This window comes from Passer montanus, unplaced genomic scaffold (assembly GCF_014805655.1).
Source record: "Passer montanus isolate IOZ18808 unplaced genomic scaffold, ASM1480565v1 scaffold54, whole genome shotgun sequence".
NCBI classification, from domain to species: domain Eukaryota; kingdom Metazoa; phylum Chordata; class Aves; order Passeriformes; family Passeridae; genus Passer; species Passer montanus.
Window position 1 is genome coordinate 3,016,812 of NW_024370374.1, and position 21,611 is coordinate 3,038,422.

The 21,611-nt window shown below is 40.4% G+C and overlaps 1 protein-coding gene across 7 annotated transcripts in view; it reads right to left on the reverse strand.

Moving 5' to 3' along the window:
• The window catches only part of PPFIBP2 (PPFIA binding protein 2), a 93,363-nt gene that overhangs the window by 34,539 nt on the left and 37,213 nt on the right, over window positions 1-21,611 (reverse strand). For 5 of the 7 annotated variants that reach the window (XM_039725035.1, XM_039725031.1, XM_039725036.1 and 2 more), the window contains exons 4-5: window positions 7,048-7,137; window positions 3,123-3,236 (exon numbers count right to left, since the gene is read on the reverse strand). In XM_039725035.1, the coding sequence (XP_039580969.1) occupies window positions 3,123-3,236; window positions 7,048-7,137 (204 nt within the window). Of the gene's footprint in view, window positions 1-3,122; window positions 3,237-7,047; window positions 7,138-15,846; window positions 16,059-21,611 lie in introns of those variants that run through there. The other 2 variants (XM_039725034.1, XM_039725037.1) reach the window with 2 other exon arrangements.

A 21,611-nucleotide genomic window follows, 5' to 3' on the forward strand; every position in this document is an offset into this window, starting at 1 on the left:
TGCAGTAGCAGGACAGACACCCCACTGGAAGGTAATTCCATGAAATTAAACTTGCGTCTTGCTGCCAGCCATGCTCCAGAAAATTTTCTGTTACCATTTACTGTGAAGGATGACTTTGTTTCTTGGCCAAACCTGAATTATACTTCAGGACTGAATTAAGGTTTTGCCATTGACTTGCATGAGTTTTGAAAAGGCCTGTTTCGTTTTCTTGAAGGAAGAAAACACAGACACCTTCAAGGCGGAAAAACCACTTTTCTTCATTACAATCTGTGGTGGAAAGAGTGTTTTTACAAAAGTAAAACATTGGGTTTGATGCCTTAAGCATCACGTTATCTGCACCTGTGCACACCAGGGCATCTTTGCATGTCTCACACAGGATCCTCTCATTGCTCAAATGCTGGATTTCCCTTGGCTGTGCTTCCATAAACACTGAGGTCCAAGCACATCTCTCCACTGCCCTTCTGCCCCACCTTGACCTGTCCTGTGCGCTGTTTCACTCAGCCATCTCAAAAACAGCCCCTTCCTTCTATATTCCAGGTCAGTTTTCTCCCAGTCATGGAGGAGAGGGTTTGCTGACCATGACAGGCTAGAATCAGGGGCAGAAGCCACACGGTCAGGACGAGGGAGAAGGATGAAAGGAGAATCTTTCTTCCCTTCTCCTCTGCTGCTGCTACTCCACATTCGAGATGCCCACCCAAAATGCTGAACAGCCACTTTATGCTATTTGTATAACTTTTATTTCAGTTGCTGTTTCAGAAGTGGTTGCATGATCACTTTGTAGCAGGGTTCAAAACAACGGTGCATAAATCATAAGCCAGCAGGATTTTTTTGCCAGTAACCCCACCCTGACAAGTCTCTGCTAGCACAGATTCAGCAAAAACTACTTTGCAGGGTGGTATTAGATACCCCTTCTGCTGTGGAAGTTCCAGATACCATCATTAGGTTATCTTAAAGTTTGTAATTTTTTATTGAAACATTTTTTTTCACAGAATTAATTATGAGTCACTCTTCTTATAGTTCTTGAAATTAAAAAGACAGGGCTTTATCTTTATTGTTCCATTTTCCGCTTAGAGGAAGCAGCTGACTTAAGTTCATAAAGGCAAAAATCAGTGGAGTTCAAATATATTGTAAATAAGGAAGCAGAACCATGAAATAAATCTGAATTTAGACTACACCGCCTCTCCAGAGGGTAACAGAAGTCATTCTGAAAAGCAGGACATTAGCAGCAGCTGCTGGCTGAGAAGATCTGAACCCAAATCTCCCCAAAATCTGACTGATTCATCTATTGAAACCCCTGAAACCACACACTCACTCTACTTTTGACAAATTATCTGCAGAAACATCCACTGGCCACATATCTGACATGAATGTCATTCTCTTCTCCCCAAATCTCAACTATCCCCCACAGAGGATAATATTTTCAACATGGTGAATGGAGAAGAGAACCTTCAAAATAAATGATATTTAATAGGATCCTCTGCTGAGACAATAAATGTACAACTTCTCTGTCTGCTGAGAGATCTAACTTGTGTTTCCCATATCTCGCTGTCTACTGGGAGAAACAACAACTACAGCTGCTCAGAGTTATCCCAAAATTTAGATTTAGGGCTTATTTTAGACATGTCTGGAGATTCTCTTACTTCTTCAGCTTTGGTACAGCCTTTTGCAGTTTATCACTTTAGGATCAGCTTTGTAAGCAATTCGTGCACGTGCCTAAGGCCAGACAAGCAGATGCAAACGTTTTCACTGAAATGGCAATGTTCCTGCAACATTATATTCTAATTTCAGATGCCTCAGTGTTCTGGTAAATAAGGCTTTAAGTTCACAGTTTCCTCAGAAGACTATCTGGGCAAAACATTTTAAGTCAGAGAAAGAATAAGCAGTTTTAGCAGAAGTCACAGAACAACAATCTAGGTTTAGACTGGAACAGGGAGTTTCTGCACTCTGTTGGGAATGCCTTCCTGGAGTCTGAAAACAGATTTTCACAACTTAAATAATCACTGTTCTTTGAGTTCCACTTCAGATCTCACTGGAAAACTACATGCACTCACTGTTTGCATTTTTAAAGCTGTCCCCTCAGAATACAGCCTTGCCCAGCTGGAAGCATTTTGGACTGTGTGAGATGGAAGGTTTTTTCAAGAACCTCTGAGAATTATAATTTAAAATGCTTAGGATACAGTTTTATCTTATAGAAACTGCTGCTGTTTACATACATATGCAAAAGATTCCTTATCGTAATTTAAAGCTATGATCAGTTCATAAAAAGGCTCGTATATCTCACATGGACTAAAATAGCAAATTTATAACACAAAATATTTGTGTGGGGAGAAGAACTAAGCTCACAGAGAACAGTATCTATCCTAAAAATTTCTGGCATAGATTTTTGAGGCTTATTTACAGTTTCATATCTATTTTTGGTATCTACGCACTGCATTAACAATGCATAATTTGCATCTGTAACAACAGAAAATTGTACAGGGAGAGAACTTCAGCATCAACAGACCTGCAAGTTCTGTTAAGGTATTTAATTTATCATTTGCTCTGCTCCCTCAACATAGAACATCAAAAAGCAAAAATTAGATCACATAGCCTGAAAATGTTGATTGAAATAAAGAATAAATGTCTTTATATACTAATTTTCTCATCTCAAACTAAGGGGAAAGCTCCAAAGTTAGGCAAAAATGGTTAGAGAACAGAAATTTATACAGTAATTCATTCCAAACTGCCGCTTGTTCAACTTCAAAGCCATAGGAAAACAGAAGGCATTTAAATAAAACCTCTTAATTCTATAACTCCTACATGTATTAGATACATTTAACCTGTCTAACCAGTTACTCAGCCATGTCCAAATAAGCACAGTTTAAATAAGACACAATAGTTTCATTTTACATGCTGCCACGTACAGCATTATGCAACCAGCCAGTAAAACTTTTCTGCAACAGGAAAACAAAGACACATTTATTGGGGGGGGGGAAAAAGTGCAAAGCATGAGTAGAACAATAGAAGAATTTTTTTTTTTCCTCCCTGTTTTATCCTGTTGCCAAAGGCAGTCACACATGCAGACAAGCTGACCATGTGCGCTCAGCCCACCTCTGGAGAAGGTCTGCAATCCAGATTTTTACCTGTTGGAGCATTTCTTCTGTAGCATTCAGCTTCAACTGATGCCCCTCAAGACAGATTTCTAAGTCCCGGATTTTCTCTCCTTGAGCTTCCACCTGGTCTGTGAGAACACTCACCTGTAATTTGAGAGGAGAAGCACAGTGCTACTGAACTGACTGTAAATAAGTTTCAATTACCTTATGCATATAACATCCAAATGCACGTTTTGACAAGAAGTTTCCTTTTAAAGCCCTCAGTGTTTTAATATTCTTGTGCACTGCAGCAACCTGCTCCACCAAGAGAGAAGTTTTGCAGCCTTACCTCTATTTCACTCCAACCCCGCCCTCTCATCTCCCCTCCCCTGCAATGTTTTGTTTTGATATAAAAAGAAAGGGCATTTCAAGGAGAGGTGGAATGCTACCTATAGGTAGCCTGGGTCCCTTCATGCAAAAGTCTGGAAAACTGGAGAGGAGCAAACAAGAACAGACGATACTGGAAATGTTTTATGTGGTTTTGGAGCATGCATCACCATTTCGGGTTCTGCTGGCATTTCACTCCCTAAAACAGATACGTAAGAAAACTGTTCATTCCCAACCCAACCAATTACTTTACTTCTTACAAGAACAAAACTTTATTGATAGCTTACCTATCAATAAAGAGTTCTGAAGCGATGAAGAATGCAATGAGTGAAAGGCAAGTTTTAGCTGTGGCAAAGTTCTATTCCAACAAAGAATTGCAGGCTTTGGCAAGCCAAAACATGAAAGCAAAAGCAGGGAGATACAGACAATGAACCCCAGGAAAAGAAACAATAAGCAACCCTGGTAAAGAACTGTGGGAATGGTGGCACAGAGAAGTGGGTGTGCAATAAAAACAGCCCAGCAGCTGAACCCAAATCTTGCAAAGCAGAAAAACTGCACCCAGGCTAATGTTAGAAAGATATGGAAAAAAACCCAGTGATAATTCTTATGTTAAGGAGACCATACACTCTGTATATTCATTGTAACTATTTATTTATATGAAAGCCTTGATTATTCTAGAAAAAACGTTACCTAAAACAACAAACAAAGGAGCCTAAGGTGTTTAAACTCCATTTTGAAGAAAATGCATTAACAAAAACTTATATATGCTCTCACATCTAACCCTGCAACACCTTTATTAATAAAACAAAATAAAAAATGTACAGTAGGTAGAAGTGAAACTTTTAAGATATATCCACTACACAGCATGTCTAAAACCCAATGAACAATTGAGTTCACTTCAGGGAAGCTGCACAGAGAGACTTCTCTATTGCTTTTAACTGCTGATACAGTGCCAAGCATGCCTGGGAAAAAAATCACAGGAAAAAAAAAAGAATATGGAAAATATATTTTTTCCTATTAAAGCAGTTGTCTGTAGCTTAGAGTACAGCTGAACTCAGGATGAGAGGTGATAGGAAGGAGTGGGGGGAGGCAGATGGCAGGGGGACACAGCCAAGCTGGGGCAGGAGAACCCCCTGCAAGGAAATCTGCTGCTTGTCTACTTTGTTTTGCTCCCATTAAATGAGGGATGATACACAAAAACCCCATGTGAGGTCAGAATGCAGGAAGAGACAAACTTAATTCCCTGCTTCAGTGTGATGTAAATTCCAGAGAAAGAAAACCAGAGCTTCAGGTAAGGTTTAAATACCACTGCAACCTGGAAAGAAACTCTGGATGTTAAATGCAACCTGCAAAGGAATTTAGTGAAAGCTTAGCAGCTTTAGAAGCATGTGTTGGGGGTTCCAGCAGCTGGGCTGAAAGGCACATCAGCTCATATTTTCCCCTCTGTCCAGGATCACATCTGCCAGACTCTTCAACGAACCCGTAGGCTGCGCCCAGAACAAAATCCCAGTTTATTCTAAGCTTGAAATTCCATCTTGCCTTAGGAGTGCAACACCTGCATGACTCAGCCTGCAGGTAATATATTTTCTGTAGAAGTGAGGGGCATTGAACACTTAGCTAAAAATGGAAAGGTTTAAAAGTCTGAGGACAGGCTGGAGTGCTCCCAGCCTCATATTCCCTCCAGATCACAGCCATGGGCCAGTCACTGGTGCCATTCAGCATGAGCCCCAGAACAAGGTGCTCTGTTCCCTTTCTTTTCTTATCCCTCCTGCAAAGGTCACACCCAGCAGCCAGGTTTGCACCAGCAGAGTCCCTCAGGCCATGGCACCTCAGCTTGGGGCTTGCCTGTGCTCCTCACATTGACTGCCTGGACAGAGGAGCTGGTGTAAAGCAGCTCCTAAACCCAGCTCCACCTTGGCATCTTTGTTGTTGTTGATGCTCACCTTCCAGACTGAGGTTTTAGTCTATCTTATCTGCCTGGGAGTTTTGCAGTTCCACAGCAACGCTGTGCAGTGGGAAAGGAAAATGCATAAATATTGACTAAGCCTTTGGGTTTGATGGGGGGTGGAAGTGATGGGAGTAAATGCAAGAGAGACATTTTCTAGTTCTGATTTTACTCTCTTCCTTCTAAGAAAAACTCTAGGCAGGTCCCAAAACGTGTCATAAACCCCTGTGTTTTGTGCATTTGGCTGGCTGCTTCCCTGGGTTTGTGTGGATGAAGAAAAAGTTACTGAAAATCTGCAGGACAGAGAGAAGAAAAGCACATCCTGAGCAGCAGCCTTGGACAGTCTGCAGGGACCTGTCAGACCCACCAAAGCTGATGCACAGGTCACAGGACTGCACAGAAATGTGGGGAACAAAGGAGACCCTCAAGGTGCCCCCCTCAGCTCTGGATGGAACACCTGGGATTGGCCCCACAATTGTCTCTCCTCTCCTGAGCTGCTCATGCATTCAAAACATGAATGTACAGTGTGAGACATTGTTTGCTTTTACTAATGGAATCAAGTTTTTAGTGTTAACAACCACTTGATTAATAAAAGGTGTTCTAATAAATAGCAGTTGTAAACGGGATTTGTAGCACACAATTAAATTCCAACAGAAGATTGTTTTTCAGTCAGGTGGGGTTCTTTTTTCCTAAATTTGGTAACAGCAATTTAGTTTAACAGTAACAAAAAAAAAAATTCCAACCAAGCCAAAGCTTGTGAATGAAAATATTTACTGTTTATTTAACAACAGCAGTGAGGCTTCTGCCCAGTAAATGAACACAAGTGTGAGCAGAACATACAGGATAAGACATGTTTACAGAAACTTGTGACTGAAAGCAGGGAGAACACCTACCCAACACACTTCAACTTTGTTTGATATAAATATATGTGCTTGTAATATGCATTTGAAAGCATGAAGAGAAAGGATATGCGAAAACTATTTAAATTATCTCCAGCTTCAGGTTTTGAAAAGCATGGAATGTACAGTTCAGTACTAGCAAAAATACAAAGAAAAAGAGTATTTTTTTGAGGTTGTGCAACATGTGTTTTCTCCAGGAGGAGAACTTATATGGGACATGGGATCTGTTTGAAAAAAGGCTTGATAAACAGAGAAACAGGAAACCTGGAAGAGCTTAGGCATGCATTTTACTGTCAAATTTTCTCTACCTGTTTCCCTCCCCCTTAAGCTTTTTGAAGATGTAAATGATTTTCGTACAGCATATAAACAGGACAAATACCAATTCCATCTACCTGCCAGTCTTCTGGTTCATGAAAAATGAACAGACAACCCAGAAAATTGGCACAACCTAGCAAACCCAGAATGAGAACCACCATCCCAGGAGTAGCCTGGGACAGAAATATTTTTAATCCCTTTGCCACTCCCCCCCCATTTTTATGGCTGTTACACCCCTCTCCTCTACCAGGTTACCCCACCATGAAATCATTTAGAGGAATTATACAGATTACAAGTTAATTCCCTGTTAATTATCAGCTATGTTTGGCGACCTGTTAACATTTGTTTAACAGAAAATACTCTGCCACTTCAGCTTTTATGCCCTGGATATCACCTATGCAGACAAAATTCTTCTCTCTTTTGGACCTACCTGCAGGATGAGAGACTCTTTATCACCTTCTAATCGTGCCAACCTTTCTTGATAAGTTTCATTATTGGATGAATGATGGTTCACCTGTGACTGAGAGGAAAAAAAGTGTTGTGAGAAGTTTTACAATTAAAATTTTTAAGCAACGGTTAATAAAAGTTTTGTATATTAAGCAGTTTTTACAAGACAAAAAAATGAAAAAATGTGTGTACAGACCAGAACTGTTTATTTCATATGCATTAAGTCTGTACTTATTGTACATTCAAAATTAATATACATTAAGAATGTACTTTTTAAAAGCTATTTTGAATACTCTCTCATTTCCAGCATTCAAGAGTGGTAAATGAAAATAGACTGATATTTTCTAGAAAATTATAATTTCAATGGAAAATACCATCTTACCAAAACAAAACCCATTTAATTTGAAATAGCTATTCTCCACAGTAATGAATCTTGTATTTACTTTCCAGTGGCAAAAATTGCTATAGAGATTACTGAAAGAAAATTAGAAGCTTTTTGTTAGCAACTAAAAACTTATTTAAATGATCACATTCTTATCAGGAACTACTCCAGGCACTCAATTACTTACGGACTTCTAAAAGGCTCTAAGGAGCAAAACCTTCTAAAACACAGCCTGTCCTTAACTATTATGCCCCATTTCCTATGAATTTTAATACTTCACATAGAAACACCACCATTAAAAAAAAACAGTCTGTGGATTTATTTAAGTTCAGAAGAGTCTCCTCTGTTCATCCTGCATGCTGAAACATTGTGGGAAGGGAGCTGTTTGCTCAGAGCATCAAAAGTAACCTGAGCCCCCAGAGGTTCATTTCCCAGCTCCACTGCAGGCACTGCATTTCTGCCAGGGAACACAACACTCAGCCTGGATTTTCAGCTAACACAGGAATCCAAGGAGCCCCCTTCAACTGCAGCTGACTGCTCATTTATAGTTACTTGCACAATGGCACCAAGAGAATTATAATCCTCCTCCCCAACTGCCCTTTCTTTTTCAACTGAACATTTGTGAACAGGTTTTTTTAAAAATTAAATATATTTATGGCTTCTTAATCTATACTGAGGCCAACAGGCCCAAACCTAAAACAAATGCTGAAAATAAAAATGGCGCTAGTTAACTCAAATTGAGAAATCAAATTTTTATCCAATCAAAAGACACTTTTCAAGCATAAAGTGCTGAACTAGATATAAGTGTGGCAAAAGATACAAATGTGGCACCTTTGTAAGCTGAGAGAATCCAAGCACCCTTGTCTCTGATTATTTTGAAAGAAATTGAGAGAATCATAATGGCACCAACAAACAGGGGCTGAAGAATGTCTGAAGAGATCTGCTGGTTCACTATTCCATCCTAGGGCCAGTGTTTATTTGCAATATTCTTGTTTTGTCTTCTTCTAAAGAATTCCAGAGATGGAACTCAAAGCTTCTCCATCTGCTTCTTACCTACCCATCGTTAGAGCATTTTTCTTCTTGCTTAATCTGAATAATCTCTTCAACTTCATGGTTATCATACCACCATAAATTAAAAAAATAAGTCCCTCCATTCACTACAGAGATTTTTTTTGCATATTTGAAGATTATCTCTAGATCTCTAATTAGCAGGTCCCTTCTCATGCTGTGAAAGAAAATATGAGTTTTTCTGTCTTATCTTCATAGGTCAATTTTTCAAGATTTGTTTCCTTGCTTTCTTTTGGTTCCTCTCCATCAACTATTTCCCAGCTTCTTTTGAAATTAAGGGCTTAAGAGGAGACACAGGATTCCAGCTGAAACTGGCTTGAGTGGTAAAACCTTTTCACAGACTCATGAGCCATATTTATTTCCATATTAAACATACAGTAAAACGCATATATTTTCAGACTAGGACCTATATCTGGAAGTTTCCAGATCCTTTAAAAATGCTTTTATTTAGCTGCCAGCCTGTTCTTCATTCTGCTTTTACTCTGTTTCTGCTGAAATGTATAACTTTGAGCAAGTCAGTGCTGACTTGCATTCTATTACTTATACTCTTTTCCTATGCATCTGGCTCTTGTGTTTTAATCATGTACTTCAGCATAGCTTCTAGGCCCTTAACTAAAATCACCTCTAAATCCAATAATCTTCGTCTTTTTTGCCTGTTTAAGGGGCCAACAGGGACACTGAAAACACAATGTGCAGGTGCTCACTCCACACCTCACTTACCAGCACTCATCATCAAAAGCCGAACGTGTTAACTCTTCTCAAAATATACTTTTGTCACAAGTTTTTGACCGGTACCTCTAGGGTTCAAGACCTCACAGAAATGGCTCTAAATATGCAGGTGTGAGGTCAGCCAGAAAGGCCTCAGATAAGCACAGGAAGGTACAGTAGACAGAAAAATGACCTGCTAAATAAAAGTGTCTGATTGACGTACAGCAGTTGTTTGAGCCTCGGTAATTCTTTGTGGCATGTATAAAGACAAGATAAAACAGTGTAACATGAACCAAGGCCATCTGTGGATGGCTGGAGAGCATTCTGCAGTTGTGAGAGCCAGGGCTGAGAGGAAACTGAGCAAGATGTCACATGTGTATCAGCAGCAATCGAATACAGGACTCACAGCGCAAAAGACACGAGACCACAGATTTCTCTAAGAGCTCCCAGACAATAAATAAACACTGGTCATGTGGTTGCACAGGTCTAAAAGGCTGAATTTGCAGGATTTCCTATAAAGTTGTTACTTCAGAAGATCCAGCATTAAGGAACAAAAATTGTTACCTGGGCTTGACAAATCATGAGCCAAATATGTTAACTATGCCTCTTGCAATGAAAGAATGAGAGAGATTGCACAAAACACGTAAAAAAGTTTATGACAACAAAGTAGAAGGAAAGATATGCTAAGGCAAGGTAGCTGAAAATATGTTGATGGCAGTACCATTGCAGATAAAAAATCAACTGCATGCCATGAATACTTTGCCTACAGGAATCATGGAATTCCTAAGACTGGAAAAAAGTTTTAAGATCATCGAGTCCAACCAGCACCACCACCATTTTCACCATAAAACCATGTCCTCAAGTACCACATCTACATATTTTTTTAACTCTTCCAGGGATGGTGTCTCCACCATTTCCCTGGGCAGTCTGTTCCTGTGTTTTACAACGTTCTTTGTGATGAAATTTTTCCTAACATCCAATCTGAACTTCTCATGGCACAACTTCAGCTATTTCTGTCATCCTGTTGCTGGCTGCCTGGGAGGAGAGGCCGATCCTCACCTGGCTCCAGCCTCCTGTCAGGCATTCTAGAGAGTGGTGAGGTCTCCCTGAGCCTCCTTTTCTCCAGGCTGAGCACCCCCAGCTCCCTCAACTGCTTCTGACAGGGCTTTTACCCTCCAGACCCTCCCAGCTCCACTGCCCTTCTCTAGATCCACTCCAGCCCCTCAATGTCCTTGTGGAACTGAGGGACGCAGAACTGGACACAGCACTGGAGGTGTGGGCTCACCAGTGCCCAGTGCAGGGGGACAGCCACTGCCCTGCTCCTGCTGGCCACACTACTGCTGATACAGGCCAGGGTGTCATGGGCCTCCGTGGCCCTCTGGGCACAGCTGGCTCATGTTCAGTCACTCTCAACCAGTACCCCCAGGTCCTTTTCTCTGGCCACTGTCCAACCTTTTAGTAGTGCTTTGTAGGGTTGTTTTGACCCAAGGACAGCATCCAGAACCTGGCCTTGCTGAACCTCACACCATTGGCCTCAGGACATCCCTCCAGCCCGTCCAGATCCCTCTGCAGGGCCTTCCTCCCTCCAGCAGATCAACACTCCCACCCAGCTTGGTGTTATCTTTGTACTTGCTGTGTGTGCACTCGATCCTCTCATCCAGATCATCAATAAAGGCACCAAACAGGACTGGGTCCAACACTGATCCCTGGGGAACACCCCTGGTGACAGTCCCCAGCTGGATGTGGCACCATCCACCACCACTCTATGCCAGGACATCCAGCCAGGTTTTACCTACTGAAGAGTGACCTGTCCAAGCCATGGGAAGCCAAGAGCTGAAAAACAATTTCTTGGAGCACCTATATTACAGTCTCCTTAGTGATTTTGGATATAGTTTACTGCCCATCAGATAGCAAGAGATATTAACCAAAAAGGTTTCCTGGAACAATTCCAAATCAGCTGTAACTCCCAATTCTAGAGAAAGAAAAGAAAATGAAAGCTTTCCATTTTTTTTTTTTTTTTTGGTCAAAATGTATTCCATCACCTGCTTCAGCTTCTTCATTTTTCTTTTCCAAATCTCTCTTTGGAATATGCTCACTGATTTAATATGAAAATAATATTGGAAAGTTGCTGGGAAGATCTAAGTATCACTTGCATGATCCAGTCATTACTGAGTCCTCTTCCAAGAAAAGGGCTTGAATTTTCCTTCTCATGTGACACACACACACACACAAAAATCAGACTTTGGAGAACAATTCAATAGCTTTGATTTAAAATGGGGATAATCAGCAAAAGTATCAAAGGATATGGCAAGACATGTTGGTCAGTTGATGTTCTCCTCAGGTGTGCCTTTTCAGCACCAAGAATCTCCAACATAGCTAATTTTAATCCTAACCCCTCCAACTTCTGAAGCTGGTCAGCAAGCTGTGACTCAGAAATTTGTCACAAACACCACGAATCTCACCCTGGGCTGTGGAGCAGGGAGGTGCTGGGAAAAGAAACCTGGCAGTCAGTTAAAGTGGTGATTTGTGAGCTTTTTCAACAAGTCACCCGCCTCTGTGAGGAGACAGATTATGTCATAGCCCTCCTCTCTTCCTTAGCCACATGAATCACCTTCAGCTCCACTGATACTTGCATAGGATCGTGGCATTCACATTCTCTGGAAAAATCCCTTCGCCCAGGATTTTTCTCCTGGGAAGCTGAGAAGCCTCAGAGAAAAGGAAAACAATTTAATCTCATTTGCTTCTCCTGTGTTTTGCTGCTTTGGAATGTGTTTGGAAATTGTTTACCCACAGGTGATTGTTTCATTGGTTTTGCTGTGAGTTGTTTTGACTCAATGGCCAGTTGGGGCCAAGCTGTGTCAGACTCTGGAGAGAGTCATGAGTTTCATTATTATCTTTTTATCATTGAATAAGGATCCTTTCTGCATTCTTTAGTATAGTATGGTTTAGTATTCTTTAATATAATATAGTATCATAAAATAATAAATTAGCCTTCTGAGAACATGGAGTCAGATTCATCATTCCTCCCTGCCATGAGGGTCCCTGCAAATACAATATAGGATGCCTGTGGTGATGACAATACTTGTATTAACGGGGAAGATTAGGAACATGCTTGATGTGTTGCCTTTTGTTGTAGTTTAGAAGGTGAAAACAAGGAGGATGGCCAGCAGAGCCCAGGCAGTCAGCTTTACCACAAACAGCACCCAGACCTCAGCACTGCATTCCACCACAAGAAAATGCATGCTGCAGACTCTTGGAGTTGACAACATTTAGAAGTGTATGGTCTTTCCACCTCTGTATTATTCTTTTTGGTCACTAGAATTATGGTCTGAGTCACAAGGAGTTGTATTATGATGAGTGGGCAGCTCACACAGTAAACATTTTTATTTTCATCTGACTTTTGAAGCAAAAATTTAATCTCTTGGCATGTTAGTGCTACCTCAGATACACACCCATCTCAAAGTATGTGCGTTCCCTCAGTTACCTCAGAGGAGGAGGAGAGGGCTGGAAGACAATTTCTGGATCTATAATTCTTGCCTTTCATCTGAAGGCAATTAGTAAATCAACAGCAGGATTTTTTATTTGCCATTGTTACTGGTTGCTTAAATAAAAGTAGCAGTCACTTGAAAAAAGCTGACAGTGCATAGTCTGAAACTGAGCAAGGACAGAGCTAGGTAAATTTTGGTAGTCCTTAAACCAAATTAATTTTTAAACAAATATTTTTATTTTATCTGGATACTTTTTCTAAAAACTAATACTTATTTTTTCCTCCAGAAAGTTACATGCCTTAAAACAAAATATCCTTAGAGAAGCCACAAGATTCACCTTCAATATCTTGAATTTAATGGCTACATCATGGGTTTGATCACTCCATCTCTTGCTGTACAGGTTAAGAATCTCATCCAGAACAAAAAGGAAGGCATAAAACCAATGTACATCAATTTCAGGCCAGCCATCAGCTCTGTGCCACACAGTTTGCAGTGAATATTAGCATTTATGTTAATCATTTTGGGCTATAACTGCATGCCTATGTACCAAAATATGGGTTGTACTGTTTTTGTCTGGAATGGTGTCCTCTAATTAAGGGTGGGTGGAGAGATAAGTATAAAGCAACAGAATGACACAAAATTGTATGTGAACCCTCTAACCCAAGTCCCTCGGGAGAACAGAAGAATATTTGTTAAAAACGAGACACTTCCAGGTAGTGGGGGTATCTCAAGTCTTTTTTATACACAAGGAATTTTTTGTTTCTGCATAAGGAATTTCCCCTGTCCTCCCTCTTTGGCTCTGTCCACATCTCTCAGGTTTTGCTGCCCACTTTGTCCATCCCTCTGGCCACTCTTGGCCCAGCAGTTCCACAGGTCATGTTGACACCAATAAAGTCCAGTGGAAAGAACTGAAGTGTGGTGACACATTATTTCAGTGCGACCTAAATAATGTTTATTCCCCTGCTGATGTTGCAAGATGCCAGTGTACACATTATGTTACAAGATTTCTGCTCAAAACCAGACCCTCCATTATAAGCATCTGAAAATAGCAGTTGTATCTGTTGTTTTGCCTGCCTGGATCTCGTGATTTTGGTTTTTGTTTGCTGCCCTAACCCAGTCCAAGCCACAGATACCACACAAATCCAGCCTAGCCAACTCTGCAACATCAAAACACATCTGGGTCTCTGAAGTGATTTCTGCTAATGATGAAATTTGAGCCAGCTCTGGCATATTTCACCAAGGCTTTATGGAAGTCTATTGCAGTTATTCTCTGTTAAATGCCACATGTTACTCTGAAAGCAACTCATAATTTTATTATCAGCCAAAGAGCAGCAGTTTATGATTGTAGGAACTGAAATCTTTATGTGCTGTAACAGTCAGTGGGAGATGTGAGACACTGGGATTCTTGGATGAGAGAATTGATCAAGCAGCTCAGATTGTTTCAACTCTTGGTTTCTAAATCACTTGTCAAAGGAATTTGGGAGCAGACTGCTTGAAGTTCTCCTGGGAACAATGCAAGATCGCTCTCAGTCTTCCTCCCTTCCCCAACATGTGCTCACCCCTTTACAGAGCTTGCAAGGAAAAGCAGCAGTACTGATATTCTCCTTTATGTACCTGACATAAAGGGAATTACATGCAGCAACAGCAGGAGCATTATTAATTCCTGTCAAACCTCGTGCCACATTTGAGCACCGTGTCCTCCCTGAGCACAGCCCTCAAGCTGATGGCAGCAGACCTCATTCACCTTTTTGTTAGCAAACCTGTCTTCACAGAAATGAAATTTCTAGAAGCAGGAGTGGCAGACACGCTGCATCCATAATGCCATTTAAATAGCAAATTAATATGTGAGCTCCAAAGACATGTTTTTGAAGAGGTAATTAGCTTTAACTGCCCAGAGCACAGGTTAAACTAAGAGTATAATGTTACCAGCAGCTACTTCCTGTTGCCTCTTCACTACCCGCTCACTTCCCATTTAATCCCCTCCACAGACACACCCCAGAAATGTGAAAGTTTCCAGAATCGGACGCAAACATTTGGTAAATTAACTTCAGGATTCTCAAGCTCTTATTAAAGACCAACACATCATTAATATTTTACACTTATTCAAAAAACTACCCAAAATAAATGCTCCTAATCACATTAGAATTGACAGATATTTTGTGTTTATACAGCTAGTAAAAACCCAAGAGACCACTTACATTTGTATTCATGTGTGCATACATATAGACAGGCAAGAATTTGCAGGAAAAGCACATACAGGTTAAAACAGATTTTAAAAGAATAAGGAGAGAATGTGTTTCTTTCGTGACACACAAATCCATATTCTAATTTAAAAACCAGCCTAATCTCAGGCATCTAGTCATATCCCATTCATGGATTTTTCTAACACTGAAAAATAAATACTCAGATCATAAAAAAATCTAAAAGCTGACAAAAACAAAGTTATTTTTTCAAGGTGAAAAGAGAACGACACAAAACTATTTTTTTTTTTTTAAAGAAGGAATACAAAGACAATTTCATGCAGTTAATCCATGTCTGGGCAGTTCATCAACAAAATTAACAGCCTTGCTTTTAAAAAAACCCCATCTTTTTAGCAGAGTAACACGCACAGAAGGAAACCACCACCATTTTTACCCGAGACAAAGGCATCCCGAGAGGTCTCATACGGTTACCCCGATGAAGAATCACTTAAGTGGAGAGCTGGTGCAGGAAACTTTTCCCTTTAAAGCACAACATGGTAAACAAGAGCCTCTCCTCTCTTTTGCTATACGTTACCATGCAGGATTTGTTTTGTTGCCCTGCAATCCCCGGAAGGCACGAGCACTTGCCAGAATCTATTGCCATTTGCTCAAAGTTTGATCCTAGAGTTTCATTTTTAAAGACAAAGACAGCTGATTTTCTCCCCCCCCCCCCCCCCCCCCCCACCCCCCCCCCCCCCTTTTGTCCCCCCCCCCCCGCCCTAAGCCTCCTCCTCCTACACCAAGGCACGTCTTTAATGCACCTCTCATGAAGAAACTCTCACCATTTAAAGTCTGAGGCACTGAATGAGTTTCTTTTCGCCAAGCAGAGAATTCTCACTGAGATTTTGCTAAATGTGCATGTAGAAAGAGCAGACAAAGCCCAGCAGATCACTTACCCTCTTTAGCCACGTGAAGTGCTTGTAAATATCAATCTCACCATCCATGCTTTGGGCCCATCTCAGCAGTCACATTCCCAGAGTTAAAAGAAACTTTTGGAAGCAAGCGCTCTGCTTTGTTCTACAGGATGTAGCTGTGATTTCTTCCCCTTTCAACCCTCAGCTTCTGAAATTTTCAGTGCCTGGTCATATTTTAAGCAGAACCCCCTGCCCCTGTCCCACAGTCTTATCCCAAAGGCTGCTCACAGATGTATATATAACAGGCAACTGTATAAACTTCAGGCTCCCCCCCAAACATCTGGTTTTTTTAAACAGCAGATCGGTTTGCAGCAAGAACAACGCAACCCTAAAAACTTTAAAAAGATAACTTGCTAAATGATCTTTAAAAAAGGATCTTTCAAGAACAGCATAAATCTGCAGGAACTGTTCCCCTTTAATGCTGAATAACAAGCTAAAAATTATTAAGCTGTCACTGAGAAACTATTCTCAAGTAGTGCTTTCTCTGGCTTTCTGTTTCAAGAGTGGCTGGAACTCATTACCAAAGACCCCCTATTTCCTGTCTCTGTTCTGCTCCCTGTTTATCGTAACACTACTCAGCCTTCTCAATTTATTTCAGGCTCAGACTAAACCTAAAAATAAGTTCTGCTCTTTGAATTACTTGCCTGTCCTCTCAAAAGACATTATAAAAGGGGAGGAATTCAAGGACAATCCTGTGAATAAGATAATGATCCCATAAATACTGCAATTGCCAAAGAGGCGATTTTCCATCCTAACAGAAGATGATGATACCCTTCCAAGATATTTGTCTGCTCCTGCTGAAGCTGAAATCTCACAGCATGGCAACTTTTCAAACTTGCAACACCGAGATAAATACGTGTGCAACGCAATGCTCTGGCAAGAAGGGAAGTTTAAAGTGTTGCCTGTTATTGTGGTGTCCTCTAGTGCCTCCACACAGCAGTTATCCTTAACTTCTAATTTTTCCCAATAAACTCCAGTTTCCAGTGTTGTTTCTCCCCCAGTTCAAAATGGCTTTGGCCTTAAACCAGGCAGCTGCTTGTTACACACACAAGGACACAAATGCCTCTTCAGACCCAAAGGCAGCTGCCCCCATGGAACCTTTGTGGAACATTTGCTTATCTCCTCACTGCCTTCAGATCCTACAGGCAGACTGACCCCTGGGCTTAGGGAGCCAGCAACCAGCAGCTGGGAAGAGCCAGTGTAAAAGCTGCCCTTGGTGCTAGTGTTGTACACAAAGGACCCAAAGTCTGCAGCTGTAGAAAGCCTTTCCTACAGGGACCTGCCTCACTCAGGGAGCCACCCACATTCCAGACTGGGGAAGCCACAGATATGTGACAAAATTTGTTCAAGGGGATGTGGGTTTGTAATATTTCAACCATTCTTGGGCCTTTTGACCCAGTGGAGCTCTTTTGAGAACCTCCTACAACACAAGGTAAGAGGGAAGGATATAAATCTAGACTTTCAGTTCCCTTCATGTATTTATCATCTGCTCTTAACTAAAGTCACATGACAAGAAAAACATGACAATTTTTAGCAAGTCACTGCTACAAGGCTTCTAAAGGTGCTGGGATACCTAAAATCATCAGTAAATGTGAGGAGAAAAGGACTGCCTGCTTCCAAAAGCAATGCTACAAGACAGATCTGACTTGGGTTGCCCTGAGCATAGAATATACTTATTTTATGCTGTCTGAAAGTGGACTGGAGCAGTTATTTCTTGAATAACTAATACTATCTGGAAAAAAATCTTAATACATCATCAACAGCACATTAAAAAAAAAAAATAATTACTTAATAGAGTACATTTCCCTGTGCATGACAGCCTTTGTCATGGCTGACTAGCTGGAGACTGAATAGGGTTTGTCTTGACCTTAAACATGAATACTCAACAGTATAAAGCATTTTTTTCCCCCAAAAACATTGTTATCTAATTATGGAGATTAGAAAATACATCCAGCTTTACCTCACAGCATTGCATATGCCATAATACCACCACTGTGGTACCTTAAAGTTCCACATTTCATCCATTTCAAAACACTGGCTCTAAGACTCCCATTTCAGTCTTATTCAGGGAAGAAGGAAATGCCTCTCTTAAAACACTCCACCACACTTTATCAGCCTTTATCAGCTAATGATTGTGGTTTTAATTTTAAAACTACAGAAAAACTGTCTTGCTGAACTTCCTAGTGCCCCAGTGTAGCATCTGCATTTAGGGTAGCATCCATTTCCCCTTTGAAAAGTATTAAAAATGACAACATACCTTACTTCTACCTTGCCACTTAATTTCTGTTAGTCGTTCTTCCTGATGAAAAGGTGAGTGTCTGAATTTTCTGCATCTTATCAGCCAGAATGTTGACAGCATACATTCCAGACAGTCACATGCTCACTGGGAGCCTGTCACCTGCATACTGAACTTTACATCCTGCTTGAGCTTTGGCCTGAAACTCTCAGAAACCAGCTGAATGCAAATCTATGGCCCCAGATTTGCTTAGAATGCTTTTCCATTTCACTGGGAAAGCAGGTTAGCTTCTCTGGGCAGTGGGAAAACAAGGAAAATACGTTGCACTCTCAGCATTGCTTCATCAGGTTACCACTATATGTTTTTCTTATTTTCAGGAAATTCATGTCTGTGTGTAGCTCTTCACTGAGCACCAGTTTCTGGTTCAGTGGAGAGGTAAAAAACAAAGAAGCAAAAGCCCACCCACTTCCACTACAGATTCACCACCCCCAAGTGTTACCCCAGAGAGAGGCTGATCCAGCTTTTGCTCTCTTGTCCCCATCAAATTGTCTGTTTTCTCCAGTGCTGTCCCCAAAAATAAAAGAACACACACATTATGGCAATACAAATGCAATGTAGGGCAGTAAAATATTTAATGTTAGCAAAGTTTATATCCTCCATAAGCTGATAACCCATCGGGGTTTATTTGATGTTCCATACTTCCATAGAAAACTGCTGACTACTGCCAGACTTGATTGGACTAAAAATTCCATGTGCAGAACACCAAAGGTACCAGCCCAAGAACTTTTAGCAATTTTACATTTTTGTGCTGATACACAACCAACAAAATCCACTCAGCTAAGTGAGCCATTGCTTTTAGTCAGCATGTCAAATACTTCAAACCAGGCTTGAAGTCTCTTTTAAATAGTAAACAAACATGCTGCAAGAGCTTTGAAACTGAGAGCAAAAATGCTTTAAATGATCAGCTGCACTTCTCATGTCCCTCCATTCCAGGCTATGAAGAGACAAAAAACCACCCAGAAATCCTCTTAGAACTGTGGAGGGAAAGGCACTCTCCGGTGTTTTCCCTCTTCTACTAACACTGAGCTGAAGAAGCACAGAGCTGTCTGCTTTTCTACCACTTTCCCCGCTCTTTTTCCCATCCAAGTTGCGCCCTATGGACTCAAAAATTATATTTATTAGCATTGTTTTAGCAATTTTACTTTTTATTTGTGATAAAATATAGGTTTTGGTGCAACACAAATGCAAATGGTCAATCTTGTTCTTCTGTTGTCTCTGAATCTCCTGGGAAATTAAAGGGCAAAGGAACAGGAGTCAGAGCAGTCCTCCAGGTCTTCCTTTTCATCAATAACTTATAGATTGTTCTGGTTTCAAATTTCAAATCCCATCAGCCTCTGAAAACACTAGAAGAACTTACACTTGCTCTCTTAGGCCAAGAAACGAAGTGTGCAGGTTTGCATCCTCTCAGCCTCATCAGGGGAGCCCAGTGAGTATGGCCATGCTACAAAAATTTGCTAATTCCCAAGAATTATTATGCTAATTATTAATAATAGAGTTAATATATTCAATGAATAAATTAAGATTATTAAATTAACATAAACTGATTAATAAACCTAATTAACAGAACTGAATAAATATATATTTAATGGTAATATTAACTATTAATAAATTATCATTTCATTAAGATTATTAATTAAATTAATATGATATAATAAAATAATAAATAATTATTAAGAATTATTACCAACTTTTCCTACATCTCTTCCTCCGCATATGTTTTTTAAATTTTTTTTCCCCTCCCCCCAGTCCTAGTGTCTGGGCTGCTCTGGAAACAAAGGGATTATGACCAGATTTTAAATGGGAAAATGTTTTCAGTGTGCCAATTCACACGTGTTATTCTCATGGTGCAGAAAAATGTGAGAGCTTCAGAGAGAAAAAAGAGAGAGAAAATATGGGAATACTTGTGTATAGAGAAACCCAGGCCATTTGTGTAGAAGACAATGGAGGAAGAAGTCCCTTTCTTATGGCAAAACTCACTTCAGGAATCTAGATGAAGTATTTCCAGCAAGAAAATTTGTCTTAGAGTATTAATTGTGACTGACTGATAATGTCTATGTGACAGAGAAAGAAGAAACTCTTGGAACAAAAATTTAAAAAATACACTGCTTTCTGTAGATGAGCATGTTTGCTTTGCTTACGCTTGTGATAATTTAAAGAAAAATAAATACTATCGTGGGAAACAGACAAGAAATAACATTTTGCAGATGCACAAACAAATAATCCTTTCCCAGCATAAAACACACTCAATCCTAAGGCCTTAATTTGTTGATTAAAACCAAGACTCAGACTTGACCCAGGGTTAAACAGGCTTAGATTCCCATTAGCTAACCCTCACCCCCGTTCCATGGTGGTAACCCTTGGCGCAGGTGCTGCCATCCCTGGAGCCATTCCCAGGTCGCCTGTCCCCAGCACTGCCACGTCCCCCCTGGCCACTGCTCCAGCAATGAGCAGCTCCCTTCCCTGGCTGGCAGAAAGGATGGATTGCTGGCTCTGGGATGAACTTACTGTCTGTGAACCCATCCACAGACATTTGCACATTCTTGGCAGTCCCACACATTCCCCACCATATGCTGAAATGCTTTGTCCAGCCCAAGCTCTGCAAGAACTGTGCCTTTTATTTTTTATTTTTATTTTTTTAACATAAGAAACCTGAGTTCTCTGTTACCAAACAAAACCTAAAAAATATTTTCTGCTTAACAGAGCATCAAGATCACTGTGCACACTTCCCCCAGTTATATGCAGAGCACACTGGTACATAAAGAAAATAATTAAAGGTATTTATTGTCATCCTACCACGCAACACATGACAATAAGTCAGGTTTAGTTTCCTGTCTCAAATGCTTCAAAGCACTGCTGAAACTACTAAACTTGCAATAGATGAGGATGTGAGACATTTGAAACAGGATATTTACCAAATATTTGCAACCACACCAGTACAATACCAGGCAACAGTTTGCCACTCCTTGCTGTGATGCACATCAGATTTTCTCTTCTAAATTTCAGAATGGAAAAATAGCAACCCTTACCCCCCCCCCCCATCCCCCCCAAATAGAATAAGCTGCAGATACACCTTTAAAAGTCCTTATTTCTGATAAGGAATATACAAATATTCTTTTCATTTTTTTTCTTAAGTATTAAGAAAAAATATGGTGCAGCACAAATGCAAATGGTCAATCTTGTTCTTCTGTCATCTCAGAATCTACTGGGAAATTAAAAGGCAAAGGAATAGGAGGAATCAGAGCAGTCCTCCAGGTTATCCTTTTCATCAATAATTTATAGATTGTTCTGGCTTCAAATCCCAGAAATTTTAAAAATTTCAAAAAAAATTTTAAAATTTCAAAAAAAATTTTTTTTTTTCTTAAGCATGAAGCATTTCAATTTTTTCTTTCATTACTGAGGAAAATTAAGCCTATTGTTTTCAACTTCTGCAAAAGAACAGGATGCCAACATG